Genomic DNA, 21,606 nt, shown 5'->3' with positions numbered 1-21,606 from the left:
TTATGCACTTTTTGTAGCTGAGATAGGCGCCAGCGCCCCCCGTGACCCCGAAAGGGAATAAGGTAGAAAATGGATGGGATGGATTATGCACTTTTTACTTAAATAAATCTTAAAGTACTTCAGTTAAAACCCTTTTTTAAAACAATAAAAGCTTAGCCATTAAAACACATAAAACACTAAGACTAAAACATTCTCGTGGAGCAAAAAACCCCACAAAACATGCAAAAAAGTTGATTTTCTAAAAGTGTCTCTATTTTTTTTTTAATTACTTGGTTCAAAGAATTCAATGTGTTTAAGTACTGTTAGAGCACATTCAATAATAACACAATGGTGATTATGATAACCGTCAGATGAAATTGTCAGATCAGTGCATTCCCACTCCTGACCCAGTTTTTTTTAACTGGGGATAAAAAAAATGCCACTTCAAAATGTTTAATATTTATTGAACTGCAATTTTTGCGAACATAGATTAAGAATCAATTGTATTTTAATGTTTGTTTACTTATTTAGGATCTTTGAAAGTTACTGACCTTTCAAATACAATAACAAAAATGACAAATCAAAGTTTGTTGCGTTTGGAAGGAATACTTTAATTGTTATTATTAATATGTATTATGATTACATTGTAGAGCTTAATTAGATCTCAAAATAATGCTGACAGTAACATAATTTATCAATAATAACTTCTAGAACAATATATCATCAAGCAAAATATATTATCGGCCCAGGCCTAATTGTAGGTAACAAAAATGCAATGAAATGACTGAGAAGCTGACATCAATCGTGTCTGCGTCAGACAGTCAACGGGCGCTCAGTAAAACACAAAGACGACTGTTCACGGGGTCAGGGAGCGAGAACAACTTCTATTGTGTCTTCACACTGGACACAAGGGGAGCCTTACAACCCAAAGGCACGGCTTGGTAATGACTCAGACTGACAGATAAAGTACATTGTACTGTATTCCCCGAGCTATTGTGGTGATGGAGTCCCATTGATTCATTAAAGTTAGTGTGGGCAGCTAACGTTGGTTTGCCACCAGATGTTCCTCCCACAATGATACGATTTGGAAAATCACATTTAGTTAACGACAGTATCAAAGTATCGACCATCTCACAAGATGAAAAATGTGAAAACTAAATCAGTTATATGTGAATCAGTCCTTAGCTTTTGGAGGGAACCCAATTTTCTTCTACACTGCCACCCATTTATCTGCCTGTGACAGATGGCACTTTTGATGTATGCCAATGTAGCTTGAGGAGTTTTTTGTTCAGTTTTTTATTTGGAATAATTCCGACATATGGTTCAGTAAAGAGACGGCCTAAATTGTTTGGAACAACAGCTTTAGTGTTCTGAAGACAGACGACATTAGCCTTAAAAACACCTCAAATTTATTTATGTCAGTTTCATTTGCCAGATTCAATCAGATATCTCTCGTTTTAAATGATACACATTTGTGATTGATGTGTCATTAAACCGCAGCGTGACCTCGCGGTTAGCACATCATCAATGTTTGTATCATTGAAACATATTGTGTGGAGTTTGCGTGGGGTTTCTCCAGGTACTGTGGCTACCTTTTACATTACAATAAAACACTTAATGGAGAGTCTACATTGAAAGTGAGTGGAATTGATTGGCTACAGCTCAATCTTTGACCCTTGGTAGAAGAAGCGTGAGAGAAAATGGATAGATGGATGGATGGTTATTTAATCTTTTCAACTGAATGCACTCACAATCACTGTCTGAAATATAGTATTTGCCAATGTTGTAAACACAGTCAACAATATACAGTGGTACCCCAACTTACTTAACTCACAAATAATTTGAGCGTCATTACATTGATTTGGTTACACTGATTGTTATTTATTACTCCGGTACTCATGTCTTGTTCTGTATATTGTACAGTACTTTGTATAGTGTTTTGTATATTGTACAGGATTGCTTGTTATTTTAATTGGATGGTTGTCTGTTTATTTAATTTCTTAGTTTTATATTTATTACCTTGTGTAATTTATTTCTATACCATATTTGTTCCCACTACCGCACCTTAAATTTGAGTCCTTAATCTTGTTATATGTAAAAATAATGACAATAAAGTCCATTCTATTTTTCATTAAGATAGCATGTACGAATATGCATGAAAACACTCCTACAGACATCGCACATGGGAGGGTTTAGTCAGTATAGTAGTAGTTTTAGTTATGCTGTAAAACTTACAAAAGTTGCTTGGAGTTATGAATTAATAATCCATATGGGTAAAACATGCTATGCACGGCTGGAAGCCAAACGGCACTCCGGTTAAAAAAAAAGACAAAAAAACAAAGCACTAACCGTAAATGGAAGGACACCTGCAGTGAGCGAACTCGTCCATAAAAAGGCGGCATAGCACAATCAAAAAGAGACTTTCTAAGAGTATTGTTTTCTTTTACTATTTTTTTTATGTTCTCTTGTCTGAGAAAAATCCACAAATTAGCCGCACCGCCTTATAAAGTGGAAGAAAAAAGTATCGGCTTATTGTCTGGAATTTCACGGTAGTACATTGTTACATAAAAAGACTGTAGTTGTTTGTAGTACATGCTACTGCAGGGGTAGGGAACCTATGGCTCTAGAGCCAGATGTGGCTCTTTAAATGACTGCATCTGGCTCTCAGATAAATCATAGCTGACACTGCTTAACACGATAAGTAATTAATAATTTTGCTGGTAATCACAGTGTTAAAAATAAAGTTCAAAATATAAAACATTTTCATGCATTTTAATCCATCCATCCATTTACTACCGCACCTGTTCAAGAAGTATTTTATTTATTATTGGTTAGCTTCAGAATAAAAATGTTATTAAAAATAATAATAGACTTATTGTACTCTAAAACTATTGTTATTAATTAAAAATGTATGCATTTAGTTGTATTCACTGTAAAAAAATATTATATGGCTCTCATGGAAATACATTTAAAATATTTGGCTTTCATGGCTCTCTCAGCCAAAAAGGTTCCCGACCCCTGTGCTACTGTAATGCTTTTCAAACATTATCTATTATCTAAAACATTTTTAATTGTTTTTTTAAAAGCATGTTACATGTGAAATTGTGGTGTTTTGGGAGGGCCAAGCATGCAAAAAGTTGATTTATATAAACGGGACGTCTTTGAGATACATGTGTTCCGAGTTAAAAACTTGTTCATGGAACTAATCATGCTCGTAAATTGAGGTACCACTGTAGTCTAATCAGGTTCCTCCAAACAGAATGAGTAACTTTGAAGGTGTGTGTGAGATTTGGTCGCTAAGTACCCTGAGAATCTGGTCTCCTTCTTCTAGCCCCTCCTTGGCTGCAGGACTGTCCTCCAAAACTCCCGCTACAAAAATCCCAACGTCATTCCCTCCAGCGAGGCGAAGACCGACACTCTCTCCCTTTTTGAACTTGACAAGCTTCATACTTGGCCTAAGAGAAGAAAATGGTAGTCAGATGACAGAAAAAAGGTAATCAAATGTGAATTTAAAAAGAGAAAGTGCCATCTTGTGTTCGATCTAGATTTAAATCCTAATCCATGTGTGGCATTTAGCAGGATTTTGACGATTTTCGCATGACTCAAATCTGCTCATTCATAAAATACTCTTCACAGGGACAAAGCATATATGCACATAGGTGATAAAAAAGCAAGATTGCCTGACTGACATTTATTTATGCCGTCAGGAGAGGTGTGTAAATTTTCCCTTGCCATGCATGCCAGTTTTTTTTAGGATGGGTTATTCTGCGCTTTGCGTGAGCATAGAGGATACTGACCTGAGGATACTGTCATCATGAGCGGCGCTGGGCACAGGTGCATCAGAGGGGCTGACTGGCAGGTCCACATCAGGCTGGCCAGGCTGTGCATACACAGGCTTTGGTTCTGCCAAAATACAAACAAAATAATGACCGTCTGAGACACGAAAGAAAACACAGGCATGGTGCTGCTGACAGGCTGTGCTCATATCATAAACTATTTTAGGGTATCAAACGTTATAGTCTAACAAATCACTATTAGTTGAGTATTAGATGATAAAAAAATGCACCCTTTCACTGAGACAACGCTACTAAAAGGTAATGACTTATGTTTTATTTCCATTACACCTGTCTTGCTTTAGGTCCCATTTATGTGTGTTTTATGCAGGGGTCCCAAACATGCGGCCCGCGGACCAATTGCGGCCCGCGAGATGTTATTTTGCGGCCCGCACTTTGATATGACAATTTAATGTTGGTGCGGCACGCGAGTTTAATATGAATGCCGCTTGATAGTGTCATACCTGCCAAAGTTTCCAATTTTCCTGGGAGACCCTTGAATTTCATGGCATCCATTCTCTCGAATTCCTGTCGATTTTTACCCAATCAACAATATTCAGGGGGTGCCATAATGGCACTGCCTTTAGCGCCCTCTACATCCTGTACAAACAGCGTGCAAGCCCAGTTATATGTTGCATCTGGCTATTTAAAACGCACATATGTTATTGCAAGACATATTTGATCAACAGCCATACAGATCACACTGTGGGTGGCCGTAAAAAAAACTTTAACACTGTTACAAATATGTGCCACACTGTGAACCCACACCAAACAAAAATGCCAAACATATTTCGGGAGAACATTGGCACTTTAACACAACTTACACACAACAGAACAAATACCCAGAATCCCATGCAGCCTAACTCTTCCGGGCTACAATATACACCCCCGCTACCACCAAACCCCCCACCCCCCTACTTGTGTCGGTCGAGGTGGTGTATATTGTAGCCTGGGAGAGTTAGGGCTGCAAGGTGTTCTGGGTATTTGTTGTTGTGTTTAATTTGTGTCAGGGTGCGGATGTTCTCCCGAAATGCGTTTGTCATTCTTGTTTGGTGTGGGTTCACAGTGTGGTGCATATTTGTAACAGTGTTAAAGTTGTTTATACGGCCACCCTCGGTGTGACCTGTATGGCTGTTGATCAAGTATGTCTTGCAGCCAGTCTCGTGGATCTGCACAAGCCTCATACAACATGTTATAGAGCCGGCACGCAGGTTGTGTGATGTAAACGCGGACGCGATGACATGTTATAGAGCAGTAGTTTTCAAATGGGGGAACGTGTACCCTTGGGGGTACTGGAAGGTATGCTAAGGGATAAGTGAGATTTTTAAAAAATATTCTAAAAAATAGCAGTAATTTTAAAATCCTTTATAAATATATTTATTGAATAATACTTCAACAAATAATGAATGTAAGTTCATAAACTGTGAAAAAATAATACAACAATCCAATATTCAGTGTTGACAGCTAGACTTTTTATGGACATGTTCCATAAATATTGATGTTAAAGATTTCTTTTTTTGTGAAGAAATATTTAGAATTTAAGTTCATGAATTCAGATGGATCTCTATTACAATCCCCACAGACGGCACTTTAAGTTGATGATTACTTCTATGTGTAGAAATCTTTATTTATAATTAAATCACTTATTTTTCAACAAGTTTTTAGTTATTTTTTTAACCTTTTTTTCCAAATAGTTCAAGAAAGACCACTACAAATGAGCAATATTTTGCACTGTTATACAATTTAATAAATCAGAAACTGATGACATAGTGCTGTATTTTACTTCTTTATCTCTTTTTTTTCCAACCAGAATTATTTGCTCTGATTAGGGGGTACTTGAATTAAAAATATGTTCACAGGGGGTACATCACTGAGAAAAGGTTGAGAACCACTGTTGTAGAGGACATTAAAGGTAGTGCAGTCAGGGCACGCCCTAAATAATGTCGGCCGGGTGAAAATTGAGACAAATTCGGGAGAAATGTTGCACCGGTAGATTGTCAGGAGGTGCACTGAAATTCAGGAGTCTCCCGGCAAAATCGTGAGGGTTGGCAAGTATCTTGCTAGGGCGGGAAAGCCATTCGTAGAAGGTGAATTCATAAAAAAAAGCATGTTAGATTTTTTAAGAAATCTTTTCTTGCGGCCCAGCCTCACACAGTATCTGCATCCAGTGGCCCCAAGGTAAATTGAGTTGGAGACCCCTGGTTTTATGTATTTCCTCAAATGACTATTTTCCCATAAAGTCTACAGGTTAAAAAAAAACTACCAGGCAGTGGAGGTAACTGTTTGTCATCTCTGGAGCTGGCTTGATCACTAGCCTGAGACAAGACCCCATCATCCAAACTTTTGACTGATGTTGAAATGGCTCCTGGTTTAGACCGCTCCTCATCTCGACTCCGATGGCTGAAAGAACACAACAAACATCAAAAATCGACAATAGCAAACATTACATTTGGAAGCTTCATGTTGTCTAGGACTGACACCAAAGCTGTGAGTTTATACATGACAACTTTTTGTCGCTGTTATTCTCATATTTATTTTAATTGTACTCTATAAAACAAGAAAAGTACATTTTGAAAATTGTTCTCTGGTTGGATGTCCATGTTTATCCCATGTAAATCTTTTGTAAATATGTGTAAGTGATTATTATTGGAATGTGATGTTATTTTGGTTCTAATCAAAGTATACAGCAAGGGAAAAGGAAACCCCAACTCTATAAAAAAAAACGTAATTCAATTTCCTGTTGAACCTGGAAAAAAATAAACAAGGTTGATATGCTTGTGTGTGTGTGTGTATGCTTGTGTCAGTATGAGAACAAGGTGGAGGGGAAAGAGGCGACTAGAGAAAGGCAAGCAGCCGAGAGAGAAGAAAGGGCTGTGCTACTTAAAACAATCGTTAAATTCCAATCTCATCACATGACTGCTTCTAGAACAGCTCTTAAACTGTACTCACCCAGACCCTTTTGTAAATGACTTTCAAAAAAGCAGACTGAATATTTGCCTTGTTTATGTCAAGATAAACCATATTCTACCACTTAAACTTTTACCAATACAAAACTAACCTAGTATTTCACACCTACCGTTACAATCTACACATTTCAATACATACTGTACATCCAAAGTTAAACATAACATAAGTAAAGACATCTACAATACGAGCGAAAGTGACAAAACCTAGTCATTTTATATTTTTAATAAATATAAAATACAAAGACAATAAGACAAAAAATAATAACTACTCACACACATCTCTGGGTATGCTGCACCATGACACTTAATTGGAGGATTTGAAATGGAAGTCCCAGATACACAGAATATATGTATTTGTTGGCCTATTCCAAAAATAACTTCTCAGTAGAGGACACTGTGCATGCAGATAGTTTGAAAAGGTCTGGCCCATTCAAAAACACGACACAGTGTCTTGTCCAAGGGACAATAATGCATATAAGCCCTGCAGCCAATCAGGTTAAACGAACCATATGCTCCCAGGCAAAGCACTGTGGGAAGTATGTCAAATTCCTTTCATCCTTCTGAAACGGAGAGATAAAACATTCTCTTGCGTCACAGTCTAGTGACCGTCATATTGTTATTTATTCTTCTACCTCTTTGGCCATAACCACAGCATGGAAATTAGAATTTACATGCAATGTGAAATAAATAAAATGGGAAATTAATAGCAATATGCATACATTTTTAGCAAGATTAGAAATTCTGCATCATGTGCTAATGAGATAATGTATTGTAAATGCTACATAAAAAAAGACTTGACAAAAAATTGAACACTATAGTAGCCACATAAAAGATAAACACATCATATCGTACAAAAAATACATATAAATCCATTCATTAAGGGTGTAACGGTACGTGTATTTGTATTGAACCGTTTCGGTACGGGGGGTTCGGTTCGGAACGGAGGTGTACCGAATGAGTTTCCATGTTGTGACGTAACATTATCAGGTAATGAGAAGGGACCTTTATTTTGAAGGCGAGTTGCTCCCTCCTCTAGTTTCCGATAGTCTCCGCGCGACAGTCAGACGCTCACTCGTTTACACATGAAACTCCAAGTTTGTTGTTTCTTCCCACAAAGTGCCTTGGAAACATTGTAAGTCCTGTGTCTGTTTTATGAGTAACATAAAGACGTCGTGTGCCCGTGAAATAGAAATAGTACTGTGCCACGATAGCTTGTCCTCCTGCTTTAGCTTGTATTTATTTATTTTTTAGCATAAATGTGTAAAAGATTTGTGTTTTGGCAAAACCTGGGATAATCTATATATAATCTATATATAGAAAATCTATATACAGATAATCTATATATATAAAATCTATTTATGGAAAATCTATGTATAGAAAATATATAGATAGAAAATCTATACAAACAACAGAAGAATAAGTGATTATTACATTTTAACAGAAGTGTAGATAGAACACGTTAAAATAGAAAGTAAGCAGATATTAACGGTAAATGAACACATGGATTAATAATTCATTTTCTACCGCTTGACCTTAATAAGTTTGACAAAATAATAGGTAGATAAATGACACAATATGTTACTGCATATGTCAGCAGCTAAATTAGGAGCCTTTGTTTGTTTACTTACTAATAAACGACAAGTTGTCGAGTACTTTCACTATTTTAGTTAAGGACAAACTTGCAATAATAAACATATGTTTAATGTACCCTTAGATTTTGTGTTAAAATAAAGCCAATATAGTGATTTTTTGTGGTCCCCTTTATTTAGAAAAGTATCGAAATACATTTTGGTACCGGGACGCAGCTTATTTGCAGCTAGCTCACTCCTCTAGGGGAGGGTGCAATGTTTGTGTCTCTCCTCTTGCAACCATTCCACATGTACATCTTATTTATGTGTGGCTTTGGGTGTTACATGGGCTATGTACGACTATTTACACAACTTTATGAGCACTGTTTACATGCTATTGTATGGGCTGTGTGTATGTGTGAAAACATCCATCCATCATCTTCCGCTTATCCGAGGTCGGGTCGCGGGGGCAGCAGCCTAAGCAGGGAAGCCCAGACTTCCCTATCTCCAGCCACTTCGTCTAGCTCTTCCCGGGGGATCCCGAGGCGTTCCCAGGCCAGCCGGGAGACATAGTCTTTCCAACGTGTCCTGGGTCTTCCCCGTGGCCTCCTACCAGCTGGACGTGCCCTAAACACATCCCTAGGGAGGCGTTCGGGTGGCATCCTGACCAGATGCCCGAACCACCTCATCTGGCTCCTCTCGATGTGGAGGAGCAGCGGCTTTACGTTGAGCTCCTCCCGGATGGCAGAGCTTCTCACCCTATCTCTAAGGGAGAGCCCCGCCACCCGGCGGAGGAAACTCATTTCGGCCGCTTGTACCCGTGATCTTATCCTTTCGGTCATGACCCAAAGCTCATGACCATAGGTGAGGATGGGAACGTAGATCGACCGGTAAATTGAGAGCTTTGCCTTCCGGCTCAGCTCCTTCTTCACCACAACGGATCGATACAACGTCCGCATTACTGAAGACGCCGCACCGATCCGCCTGTCGATCTCACGATCCACTCTTCCCCCACTCGTGAACAAGACTCCTAGGTACTTGAACTCCTCCACTTGGGGCAGGGTCTCCTCCCCAACCCGGAGATGGCACTCCACCCTTTTCCGGGCGAGAACCATGGACTCGGACTTGGAGGTGCTGATTCTCATTCCGGTCGCTTCACACTCGGCTGCGAACCGATCCAGTGAGAGCTGAAGATCCCGGCCAGATGAAGCCATCAGGACTACATCATCTGCAAAAAGCAGAGACCTAATCCCGTGGCCACCAAACCGGAACCCCTCAACGCCTTGACTGCGCCTAGAAATTCTGTCCATAAAAGTTATGAACAGAATCGGTGACAAAGGACAGCCTTGGCGGAGTCCAACCTTCACTGGAAACGTGTCCGACTTACTGCCAGCAATGCGGACCAAGCTCTGACACTGATCATACAGGGAGCGGACTGCCACAATAAGACATTCCGATACCCCATACTCTCTGAGCACTCCCCACAGGACTTCCCGAGGGACACGGTCGAATGCCTTCTCCAAGTCCACAAAGCACATGTAGACTGGTTGGGCAAACTCCCATGCACCCTCAAGAACCCTGCCGAGAGTATAGAGCTGGTCCACAGTTCCACGACCAGGACGAAAACCACACTGTTCCTCCTGAATCCGAGGTTCGACTATCCGGCGAAGCCTCCTCTCCAGTACACCTGAATAAACCTTACCGGGAAGGCTGAGGAGTGTGATCCCACGATAGTTGGAACACACCCTCCGGTCCCCCTTCTTAAAGAGAGGGACCACCACCCCGGTCTGCCAATCCAGAGGTACCGCCCCCGATGTCCACGCGATGCTGCAGAGTCTTGTCAACCAAGACAGCCCCACAGCATCCAGAGCCTTAAGGAACTCCGGGCGGATCTCATCCACCCCCGGGGCCTTGCCGCCGAGGAGCTTTTTAACTACCTCAGTGTGAAAACATGTTATGCAGCAAACATTTATAGGAATGTATTTACTTAGTAGTGTTTATTTGACATGTATTTTGTGTCTCTTTATACAGTTGACAAATAAATAAAGAAGAGAAAATAACAAAAACAGAAGGGAAACAACATCCATCACACACAGTTTTTTTTAAAGCAATGTTAAAAGGATAAAGCCATTTGGTAAATTTGGTAGATAAATAACCCCAAAATTTATATTTTGTTGTTTTCTTACCGTACAAAAAATTAACTGAACCGTGACCTCTAAACCAAGGTACGTACCGAACTGAAATTTTTGTGTACCATTACACCCCTACCTTCCATACATCAATTTTTTATGTTTATGCTGTTCAGAGTCACAGAGAAGCTGGAGCCTATTACAACTGACAGTGGGGGAAAGCTAAACCCTGTACTGGTTGCCAGCAAATGTGTAAATGGTCATGGATCTTTTTTATTGCCACCAATGTTGGTCGTCATATTTACACTAGAATTTTACAATGTCTAACTTGCCTTCCATGGTTATTGCTTTCCTTTTTGATGCACTGCCAAAATAATATGCCATACATTTAGGAAATATAAACAACAGCAAAAAAGTTAACTGAAATAAACAAAAATCACATTGTCCCTCATTAGAGACTATGTTTACATCCACTGTGCACATGTAACTTGTTCTCTTTTTCTTTTTTATACAGTATCAAATTGTTTAAGGGAGTTTATTTTCATAACACAATGACTAAGAATATAAATGAATGTGTACTTGGTATGGAACAGTTACCCTTATTTTTCGGACTATAAGTCGCAGTTTTTTTTATAGTTTGGCCGGGGGTGAGACTTGGCCAAACAATTTTTTTTTTTTATAGTTTGGCCAAGTCTCACCCCCGGGTAAACTATAAAAAAAAAAGTGACTTATAGTCCGAAAAATACGGTACTCAGGAGCGACTTATGTGTGAAATTATTAACACATTACCGTAAAATATCAAATAATATCATTTAGCTCATTCACGTAAGAGACTAGACGTATAAGATTTCATGGGATTTAGCGATCACGGGTGACAGATTGTTTGGTAAACGTATAGCATGTTCTATATGTTATAGTTATTTGAATGACTCTTACCATAATATGTTACGTTAACATACCAGGCACCTTCTCAGTTGGTTATTTATGTGCCATATAACGTACACTTATTCAGCCTGTTCACTATTCTTTATTTATTTTAAATTGCCTTTCAAATGTCTATTCTTGGTGTTGGGTTTTATCAAATACATTTTCCCAAAAAATGAGACTTATACTCCAGTGCGACTTATATGTTTGTTTCCTTCTTTATCATGCATTTTTGGCAGGTGCGACTTATTCTCCGGAGCGACGTAAACCGAAAAATACAGTATGTATAAATTCTGATCTGTCACTTGACTTGACACAGTTGGAAGAACGAGTGTCGTTCAAATCATAAATGTTTTCTGTTTTTATTACTCAGTTTGTGGGTGGGTGTGTGTGCGTTTGTATCCAAATCATAGGCATGTGCATTGCGCAAAATGAGGCAAAGGAAAAGCAGGCAATGTGGATTGGAAACATGGCAAGCTGACTTTTTTTTAACAAACAGTCAGAGTATCCGTGGCATAGGTCTGTATTTTGACAGACCTGCCAACTGTTCCAGGTTCTGCGAAAGACTCCCAGATTTTGCTGAAGTAACTATGTTTTTGTGTTTAAAATAAAATATTATAGCTTTTGCTTGGATGTAGAAAGGATGACGAGGAGGTGGTTAATCAACAATCACTTTGATAAAAAAGAATGTAAAACTGTCTCACTTAAAGTGCGCACATTGCCTTCCATTTTCCCATCCGATCAATCACCTGTAAGTACATATTCAATGACTCTCAAATGATCTCTGAAGATGTCTGGCATATTGCACATTTGTGATATATTAGAATGAAGTGTTTATTATCTTTTAAATCAGCGCCTCAGTATCATCTCATAGATGAACACCTGCAAGCCGTCCTGAGAGTCTCAACGGCACAGAACCTAACCCCAAACTAGGGCTGGTCCACATACCGGTTTTATAGTTAATACCGGTACATTTTAGAAAGTGATATGTATTTGGGACAATATCGCTACACCAGTATATCGTATATGTTGACGCTTTGTTACAGCCGCTTGCTCTCCTCACGTCTGACAGGCACAGAGCAGCTGCTTTTTTTCCACTTCGCCTCACGCCCGCCGACCCCTTGCGTGTTTACGAAGGATTCTCTCTGACGCACTATGACACGCAATGGTGTGCTGTGCATTAAACTTTTTTTTAAATGACGGCGCGCTGATGAGTGTTCGACATCGGAGTGATCAATGCTTTGGACAATGACTGCATTTGCCGATTGGTGAGTGACTACAGCTTTATTCACACATACACCAATTTACAATTTAATTAAATTTACAACACATACACCTGGTAGTAACTTTATCACTAATCTCATCTTTGTATGTTGTTCACCTGTTAGCGACTTAGTACAGAAGATAAAGATAGCTCCTCTCTGCTGCTCGCTCCGTGTGTAAAATATTTAACTACAACTCGGTTTAAAAGTGCCTCTATCCATAGCTTGTGCGGAGTAAGATACTGCAGTGTAGTGGCTGGTTGGCTGAAAAGTAGTTATAAATTTAGCAGCCAGCGGCTCTCACCGCAGTGAGCGGGTTAAAAGCTCCATCTATCCCGCGCAGAAGCGTGAAGATATAAACCTAACATTCATAAACAAAAATTCCTTTGACATAGTAATGGCTAACTTACTACTTTTTAAAGAATAAACAACACATTACCTAAAACTTACAACAAAAATAATCTGAACACTCTCAACGCTGGTTATCTAGCCATGAAACACTAAGGCAATCTTAAGCACTTTGAAAATGTTTTATTTAAAATACTGGTATATATTGGATACTGGTATTCAAACAAAAAATACCTTGGTATCAGTTTTGGTTCAAATCGCCCAGCTCTACCCAAACATTAAAATTTGGTGCCAAGTTTAGACAAAAGTGCATGGAAGGAGATCTACTGAACGGAAAATACCAAATGTTGACAGCTATCTATTGATACATGACATAATTGATTTTAAACCCATTTATGACGGTTTCTTGAAACACCGAACCAAACCGAAAAATGTCATCACAAACTGTGATCCAAAGATCCAAACAGTGACATTTGTCAACTGTTTCACCCTTAATGTGTACCATTACACTACTACTGACATACTCCTCGAGCTGAAAAACACCAAATTAAATACTACTTGAAAAAGGCATAAGCAACGTAGAATTTCTGTACAGTGATCCTTTGTCTAGTTTCACCACAACAATGGAAATACTGTATCATCCTCTATGATCTGACCAGTGAGCAAACTGGTAAAACACTGACTGGCTTTGTTTCAGCCAGTGACTACTTACGCATGACTCCCTTACAAAACTGACAAGGCTATTTTACCCCCCAGGGATGCTATATTCGCTATCCTCAAGCCCGCCAACTAGATATTTTAATTTGTCGTTTTTCAGTGGAGAGTTCTAAAAAATAATTCTTGGCATCAAACTGCTAAATAGAAATCTAGTCTGTTGGCCAGGGCACCCCATTTTTTGCCTTGCATGTGTATCTTTTCTGCAACAAAAGGAAAATGCGGTGCAGCGACTAAATTATAATGTTAGATTATTAAATAGTATTGGTAAAAAAATTGTATGAAAGTGGCAAATATATTTTTTTAATATTAACTGATATTTTGCACAGTCGCATTAAGCTTCAAGTCAGACTTGACAACCATGCAGAGTGTAAAGTTGCTTCTTTGTCGGTTAAAATGGTTTCAAGATTTAGCCGATAAAAGTTCTAATCAAACATAGAAGCTGGTATAAACGAGAAGAGGATCAATAGCCTGCCTTATCCCAAGACCCCAAAGTGTGGGTGAGGCATATTAAGTCTGTGATCAGTCCGAAGGGAGTTTAATGGTTTATGCATGCTATGTCTTCATCTACTGAAATATGCATTCTTGGTGCAAAGTCAGCACACAACCTGTGGGTGAAAAAAAAAAGATGCATGCGTGTGCCGCAGTGTAAGTGTGGATGGATCACCACGCCTGTGTGACAGATGCAGCACACGTGTTTAAATCAGCACTTTGCGTTACCTGCCATTGGTGATCTGCCGAGTTGAGAGCCGGAGATGATCAGATGGCTCATTCCTGTCTGGTGAGCGTGATCGACCGCGGCCATGGGAGGGATTGGAATGGTCTGATGTCAACGAATGTATTTCTGAAATGTCTGCAAAAAGTAAATACAATTTCTATACAACAGACAAAGAAAAAAAGCTTGTATTGTACAAGGTTTAACTTACCATCTCTGTCAGAGTTATTGGCTGATCCAATACTGTCATCCAAGTCAGGAATGTTTAGTAGCGTGGCACGGTCATCTCTTTGCACAACCATTTTTAACTTGCCCTTTGACCTCTCAATCAGCTTCTTGGCATCTATCAAAGATAGGTTCTCAGTAACTGTGCCATTGATCTGGTGATGGAGAGGGGGTGGATCGGCATTAGGTCACAGCTTGGCTGTAAGCTACAATGTACATGAGCAACTACAGAACCATCCAAATTAGGAAGCATTGGTAATAGGGCTGCGAATGTTTGGGTGTCCCACCATTCGATTCAATATCTATTTTGTTTTCAATTCAACACGATTTGTCGATTCAAAAACGATTTATTCCTGATTTAAAAAGGATTTTCTATTCATTCAATACATAGGATTTCAGCAGGATCTACCCCAGTCTGCTGACATGCAAGCAGAGTAGTAGATTTTTGTAAAAAGCTTTTATAATTGTAAAGGACAATGTTTTATCAACTGATTGCAATAATGTAAATTTGTTTTAACTATTAAACGAACCAAAAATACAACTTATTTTATCTTTGTGAAAATATCGAACACAGTGTGTTGTCAAGCTTATGAGATGCGATGCAAGTGTAAGCCACTGTGACACTATTGTTCTTTTTTATTATTTTTATAAATGTCTAATGATAATGTCAATGAGGGATTTTTAATCACTGCTATGCTGAAATTATAACTAATATTGATACTGTTGTTGATAATATAAATTTTAGTTTCACTACTTTTGGTTTGTTCTGTGTCGTGTTTGTGTCTCCTCTCAATTGCTCAGTTTATTGCAGTTCTGAGTGTTGTTGGGTCAGGTTTGGTTTTGGAATTTGATTGCATTGTTATGGTATTGCTGTGTATTGTTTTGTTGGATTGATTAAAAAAACAAAATTGAATAAAGAATAAAAAAAATAAAAAACATTTTTTAAAAATGAGAATCAATTCTGAATCGCACAAAGTGAGAATCGCGATTCAAATTCTAATCGATTTTTTCCCACACCCCTAATTGGTAATCCGTCAGTTCACCCAAAAAACATAAAGGTGGTCTTTGTGTTACAACGTACTCCCAAAAGGTAAAGGATTTATACTTTACAAAAACAAAAAGAAAACTAGTTACAATATGTGCGCATAAAAATTCCCAGGCGAAAGAATGCATAGTTGTGAGTCGCTACACGGAGAAGAGACAATGTCACTTTAGTTCTTTTTTGTTAAGTTTCTTAACTTTACCCTCTGTTATGTCTCCCGAGCTTGAGGCAGACTCTTCTGGGGGAAGTGTGTCAATGAAAAGCAATGTGAAAATGAAAATTTAAGTCTTATAATAGTCAACTAATAGACAACTCGATTTGGAGGTGTCTGATTTAACTTTCAAACTTGCAGTCGAATTGTCGGACTTTGTAAACATAAACAAATACGACTGTTTTACTTCTTCTAGATAGTCCAGTTTGGTCGTCTTCATGGAACTATGCCAGAACTGATACAATTATTAACTTGGGAAAATATACAGTAATACAACACACAGGACAAAATAGTAAAAGGCAGGTGGAAACACTTTCTTTTCGGGAACAACATTTGGCTAAACTATCCAATCTGTACTGTTTTTATTTGTTAATCTGGGGTGTGATAACCTTTTTATTTGAGGTTGAGAAAGTGTAAATATTGGTCCGTTTTTACTATTGTCGACTGATGGAAATCCTTAGTCGAAGACAGCTCTAAAAATTAAAAACCAGTAAAATGCTACGAATTGGAGAAATCCAACATTGTCCGCATGCTTGGACAAAACTGTTGTGATTGTTGCAACCATTTTGAAGAATGAAGATGGTATCTTAAAAATATGTAAATGGATCTGCTCAAATGAAATGGACAATGGTAACTATATTTTTACACAATTACTAATTATATTGAATAAAAATTTCTTGTCGGCCCTTGGAATTTGTTTGACATTTAGGCTTTGCACTCACCCTGTATTGTCAACATAAGGGCGCGCACACAACTACAAAAGAGAAGCAATAAACAATTTGCAGTCATGTTGTTGTTATGACAGAATATACTAAGGCTGACGTTAGCTATCCAAGTCGCTATCACTAGCGAACACACACAATTAATGCGCATGCCCCTGTTAAGTGCAGGTGAAGTTATGTCATTGCTTCTTAAAAGCTGTAAGAGCGCAGGATCCATCCATCCATTTTTCTACCGCTTGTCCCTTTTTGGGGGAGCGGGGGGTGCCGGAGCCTATCCCAGCTGCACTCCAGCGAAAGGCGGGGTACACCCTGGACAAGTCACTACCTCATTGCAGGGCCAACACAGATAGACAGACAACATTTACACACTCGGGCCAATTTAGTGTTGCCAAACAGGATATGGTGTTTTAAACACTTTAGAAAGTAAGGCATCCGCATAAAGTTTGAAAACGGTCCATTTAGGCCAGTGACATAAAGCAGCTTTAATGTTCATCCGACCTCTGGGGTTAAACCTTGGGGTTTGATAAGAACCACACCATGTGGTGTATTTGTCAGACAAAAACAGCACAAGTTAAAACAGAAGAAGTGCATGTTGGGTTTTTTTTTAACCAACATCCATCCATTTTCTACCGCTTGTCCCTCTTGAGGCCTTGGGGGGTGCTGGAGCCTATCTCAGCTGCATTCGGGCGGAAGGCGGGGTAGACCCTGGACAGGTCGCCACCTCATCACAGGGCCAACACAGATACAGACAACATTAACACACTAGGGCCAATTTAGTGTTGCCAATTTACCTATCCCCAGGTGCATGTTTTTGGAGGTGGGAGGAAGCCGGAGTACCCGGAGGGAACCCATGCATTTACGAGGAGAACATACAAACTCCACACAGAAAGATCCAGAGCCTATTCATTATTATTAGTACCGGTACTTGCTATTATCTCACCTTCAAAACAACATCTCCTTCTTGGATATTCCCATCCCTGGCAGCAAGGCTCTCGGGAGAGATGTCCTTCACAAAGATATGGCTCGCTAACCGCAGTCCATATTCTGCTTTCAAAGTTAAAATGCAAAACATGGAATTTTAGCAGACAATCAAGTGATGGCTGTTAACAGATTAAAAAATTAGTCTTGCTATTATAACATCAAATGTGGATGTGTGAATTTTATAACAATCTTGTGGCCCAAACATACAGTTCTTGGACATTGTGTTGCCCACCTTCATGTTTCCGCGACTTGACAAGAGTGACCTTAGAAGGCCTGGTAGGAGCAGAAGAAGCTTGTGAACGCCGATCAGAGCGCGGTGAGACACTTCGCTCCCGGGAGGCACTGTGATCTCGTCTACCGCTGCTGCTACGTTCACGGTTACGTCGTCTTCCACTGCTCGTGCCTCCACTTGCTCCACCACTTGGGGCACTTTGGGCAACACGACCACTGTGATGGTCATAGCCTTCCTCCTCATCACTGTCCTCTTCCTCATGCTCTGACATGGTCTCCCGGTCTCCAGGCCGAGAAACAGGGATCTGTACTTTCCTTTTCCTACGAATAGTCTGAAAATGAAATTCGACAGTAAACAGTATTTTACCAAAATAACAAATTTCTTCGGAACATGAATCCTAGGGAAATCCTTGAGAATAGTCCAAATGTCAAACTTACTATCTTTGCATTTTTGCCACTCTTGCGTAGTTGTTGCACAGCATATGCATGCTCCACATTGTCCATGGAAACGGCATTGACCATGACCACGCGGTCATTTTCACTGGAAAAATCAAACAGTAAGTTCACTAATGATAGCTGTAGTTTACTGGAATGTAAACATACTGTTATAATAATGCAATAGAAAATGAGAACCTCATACAACCCCTGGTAAAAAAAATAGGGAATCACCAGATTTGGAGGATGTTCATTCAGTTGTTTAATTTTGTATAAAAAAACAGATACCTAAAGAAAATTCCATATGTTTTCTTAGAATTTAGTGATGCCATAGTTTTTTTCATACTACTTGATCTGGATTTCTTTTAGTGCTCCTTAAAGCCAAAGCGCTACCATTCAAAATAACTATGGTTGTTTTTTTATTCAGAATTAGACAACTGAGTGGACATCCTCCAAGTCTGGTGATGTCATCATTTTGCCAAGGCTTGTAGAATCTTATATGAAGCAATTACAGTGCAACCTGTTAAAGTCGACGTCCCTTGAATTGGCTGACTCCCGTTAACATGAGCAGTTGGCAACAAAAACAAGAATTTTAGTTCATTGCAGATTTACTCCTGACTATTGCCAGAGATAGGAAGTGAAAGGGTGATACAAAACTGTTTTTCAACCAACAGCACAACTTTACTCCATTTGTGCGACATTTGGGGCGGCGTGGCTCGGATGGTAGAGCGGCTGTGACAGCAACTTGAGGGTTCCACGTTCGACTCCCGCTTCCCCCATCCTTGTCACTGCCAATGTGTCCTTGGGCAAGACACTTTACCCAGGTCAGAGTGTCACCCACACTGGTTTAAATATAACTTAGATGTCGATAAAAGGTCTACTATGTAAAGCCCTTGTGAGTTTCTGGAGAAAAAGCGCTATATCAATATAATTGACTTCACTAATTCATGGGTGAATACTGTTAGTTGTAGAATAGGAATACAAGAATAGCAGGGGATTCAACCGCCAAGAAATAGTCCTATGCCAAGGCTTTGAAAGTAGGAGGAAGTGCCTTTCCTGTGGCCCCTCCAACAATATATTTGTTTTTATTTGTGTTTGACATAACCACAAATCTTCTTATGCAAAAAAAAAGTAAGTAAAACAGAAAATATAATAACACTTAAAATTATTACAACACATTGGAAAAAACAGATTGATATTATTAAAGAAGTGACAAAGTGACTACTTTGGTCTCTAATTTTCTGTCAACAATAGTTGTCTACATCGGCTTAAGTGGGCACTTATTAGCATTAATAAGAACACAATGGACCAGGGCTTGATGAGTTGGTTGACTGAGACAGATTGCCAACTTAAAAGGGTTCCACTGTATGTGCATTTTTTTTAGATTTTTTCAAAGTATTGTTATCTATCAGTGGCACTAGGTTGCATTGGCAAAAACATCATCTTATCATTTGAATAATTGGCAATGATGCGTCACCTTCCTTCTGTCAAATAATTTTGTGTTTCTTTATGTCACAAATATTTGAATGCTTTTAATATTTACAGAAGGACTCACTGCTCATTAAGAGCAATAAGTGCTTTCATGTTAATCTCCAAAGTGTCCAATAAGACCATAACATTTTGAAAAAGACGATCTGGCTGAGTCTAAATACTAAATATACAGTACACTTATTTCCTACTTAGAACCCAGTGGCTTATAAAACGGTCTGGCTCATTTATGTATTTTTCTTTGCTGACGGCCGTAATGCAAATAATTTTCATAAAAACACATTCAAAGACACTGAAAAGATGTGTTACTGTTTGTCCTATGGTGCCATCTTTTAGACGATTTTGCTCAATGCAGGTGCTTCGGGGTGACTGTCTACAGTATTTCCTTTGGTTTAGTAATTTGTTTTGGAAGTACAAGTGGCTTTCCGCTTTTGAGTCTTTATAGCGTTTCTACTCATATGGATTCTTCACTCATTACCCCAAGCAAAGTTTTTATGTTTTGCAATATCACTAAAACAATTCATACTTACTATACCATCCCATGTGTGATGTCTGTAGGAGTGATTTAAAGCAGTGGTCCCCAACCTTTTTGTAGCTGCGGACCGGTCAACACTTGAAAATTTGTCCCAAGGACCGGGGGTTATTTTTTTATTTTTCCATAGACATACAATCATGTTTGCTTACGGACTGTATCCCTGCAGACTGTATTGATCTATATTGATATATAATGTATATATTGTGTTTTTATGTTGATTTAATAATTATTAATTTTTTTTAATTTTTACATTTCTTGTGCGGCCCGGTACCAATCGGTCCGCGGACCGGTACCGGACTGAGGCCTGGTGGTTGGGGACCACTGATTTAAAGCATATGTGTACGCACTGTCGTAATGTATTCAAGCTAGCATTGTTAGCATTAGCTAATATACTAATATGTTTACATGGGTCTGTCTTAGTATTGTTAACTTACAATGGCATTCTTCTTGTATTGTTTCAGTTTCACAAATTCCTCAGTAAATTCACTAAAACGCCACCAAGGAGTTATCGTGTCTGTTTAGCTGATTGGAGAGCTAGCTTCCACAGCTAGTGGGTCCATGACGATGACTTCTGTTTTGTTTGATCAGCCATTTTACTGTCCTATTACAGGCTTCGTTTGGAAACGATTAAGGTATGTAAATAATGATTTTAAAAGTTTTCTGTGTAAATAATTCATTTCACAACGTATATATATGCGGCTTATAGTCCGGTGCAGGTATTATATAAAAAAATGTTTTTTATCTTCTAAAATGTATACTGTCGCGAACTATCCATCCATCCATTTCCTACCGCTTATTCCCTTTTTTGGAGATCGCGGGGGGTGGAAAATACAGTAGTTACTAAGTTGCTAGGTTGGGAAAACTGATACCACGTCTTCATATTCTGGTAGACCAGGTGTGCATGAAGTTAGGGCTTAGAGTTATTAATTTGATTCGAAGAAAAGCTTTGATTTATTTTGTGTTGCTTAGATTAATTGTGTAATGAATGCAACTAAAACAAAGTGATACAATTCTGGCCGCATGAAGTGCTCGGAATTGATACTGCACAGCCGCTGCAATGGAGCACACATGAGAAAAATGGTGTGTTAGAGCAGTGATCTGGGTGGCGCCGAACGGTGGAGGGCTTATTTATTTCTTTTTATTAAAACACACATTTTAAAAGTACAAATTTAATGATGATAATGTGCATCTATTAGAAAAAAGAATGAAGGCTGTGAGAAACAGAACATTTGTTATAGAGTTGCTATAGAGTGTACTTTATTTAATTACTTGATTAATCGCACAAATTAATTGATAGA

At 38.9% G+C, this 21,606-nt stretch overlaps 1 protein-coding gene across 18 annotated transcripts in view; it reads right to left on the bottom strand.

Moving 5' to 3' along the window:
* tjp1a (tight junction protein 1a) overlaps positions 1 to 21,606 on the bottom strand; it is a 310,964-nt gene that overhangs the window by 41,411 nt on the left and 247,947 nt on the right. For 9 of the 18 annotated variants that reach the window (XM_061887095.1, XM_061887096.1, XM_061887099.1 and 6 more), the window contains exons 5-12: positions 18,289 to 18,391; positions 17,852 to 18,182; positions 17,579 to 17,682; positions 14,650 to 14,818; positions 14,444 to 14,576; positions 6,076 to 6,212; positions 3,777 to 3,882; positions 3,284 to 3,434 (exon numbers count right to left, since the gene is read on the bottom strand). In XM_061887095.1, the coding sequence (XP_061743079.1) occupies positions 3,284 to 3,434; positions 3,777 to 3,882; positions 6,076 to 6,212; positions 14,444 to 14,576; positions 14,650 to 14,818; positions 17,579 to 17,682; positions 17,852 to 18,182; positions 18,289 to 18,391 (1,234 nt within the window). Of the gene's footprint in view, positions 1 to 3,283; positions 3,435 to 3,776; positions 3,883 to 6,075; positions 6,213 to 14,443; positions 14,577 to 14,649; positions 14,819 to 17,578; positions 17,686 to 17,851; positions 18,183 to 18,288; positions 18,392 to 21,606 lie in introns of all 18 variants that reach the window. The other 9 variants (XM_061887093.1, XM_061887101.1, XM_061887102.1 and 6 more) reach the window with 2 other exon arrangements.

This window comes from Nerophis ophidion, linkage group LG25 (assembly GCF_033978795.1).
Source record: "Nerophis ophidion isolate RoL-2023_Sa linkage group LG25, RoL_Noph_v1.0, whole genome shotgun sequence".
NCBI lineage: Eukaryota > Metazoa > Chordata > Actinopteri > Syngnathiformes > Syngnathidae > Nerophis > Nerophis ophidion.
The sequence above is the reverse complement of the archived record's forward strand: the minus strand, read 5'-3'. Positions and strand labels throughout refer to the sequence as shown.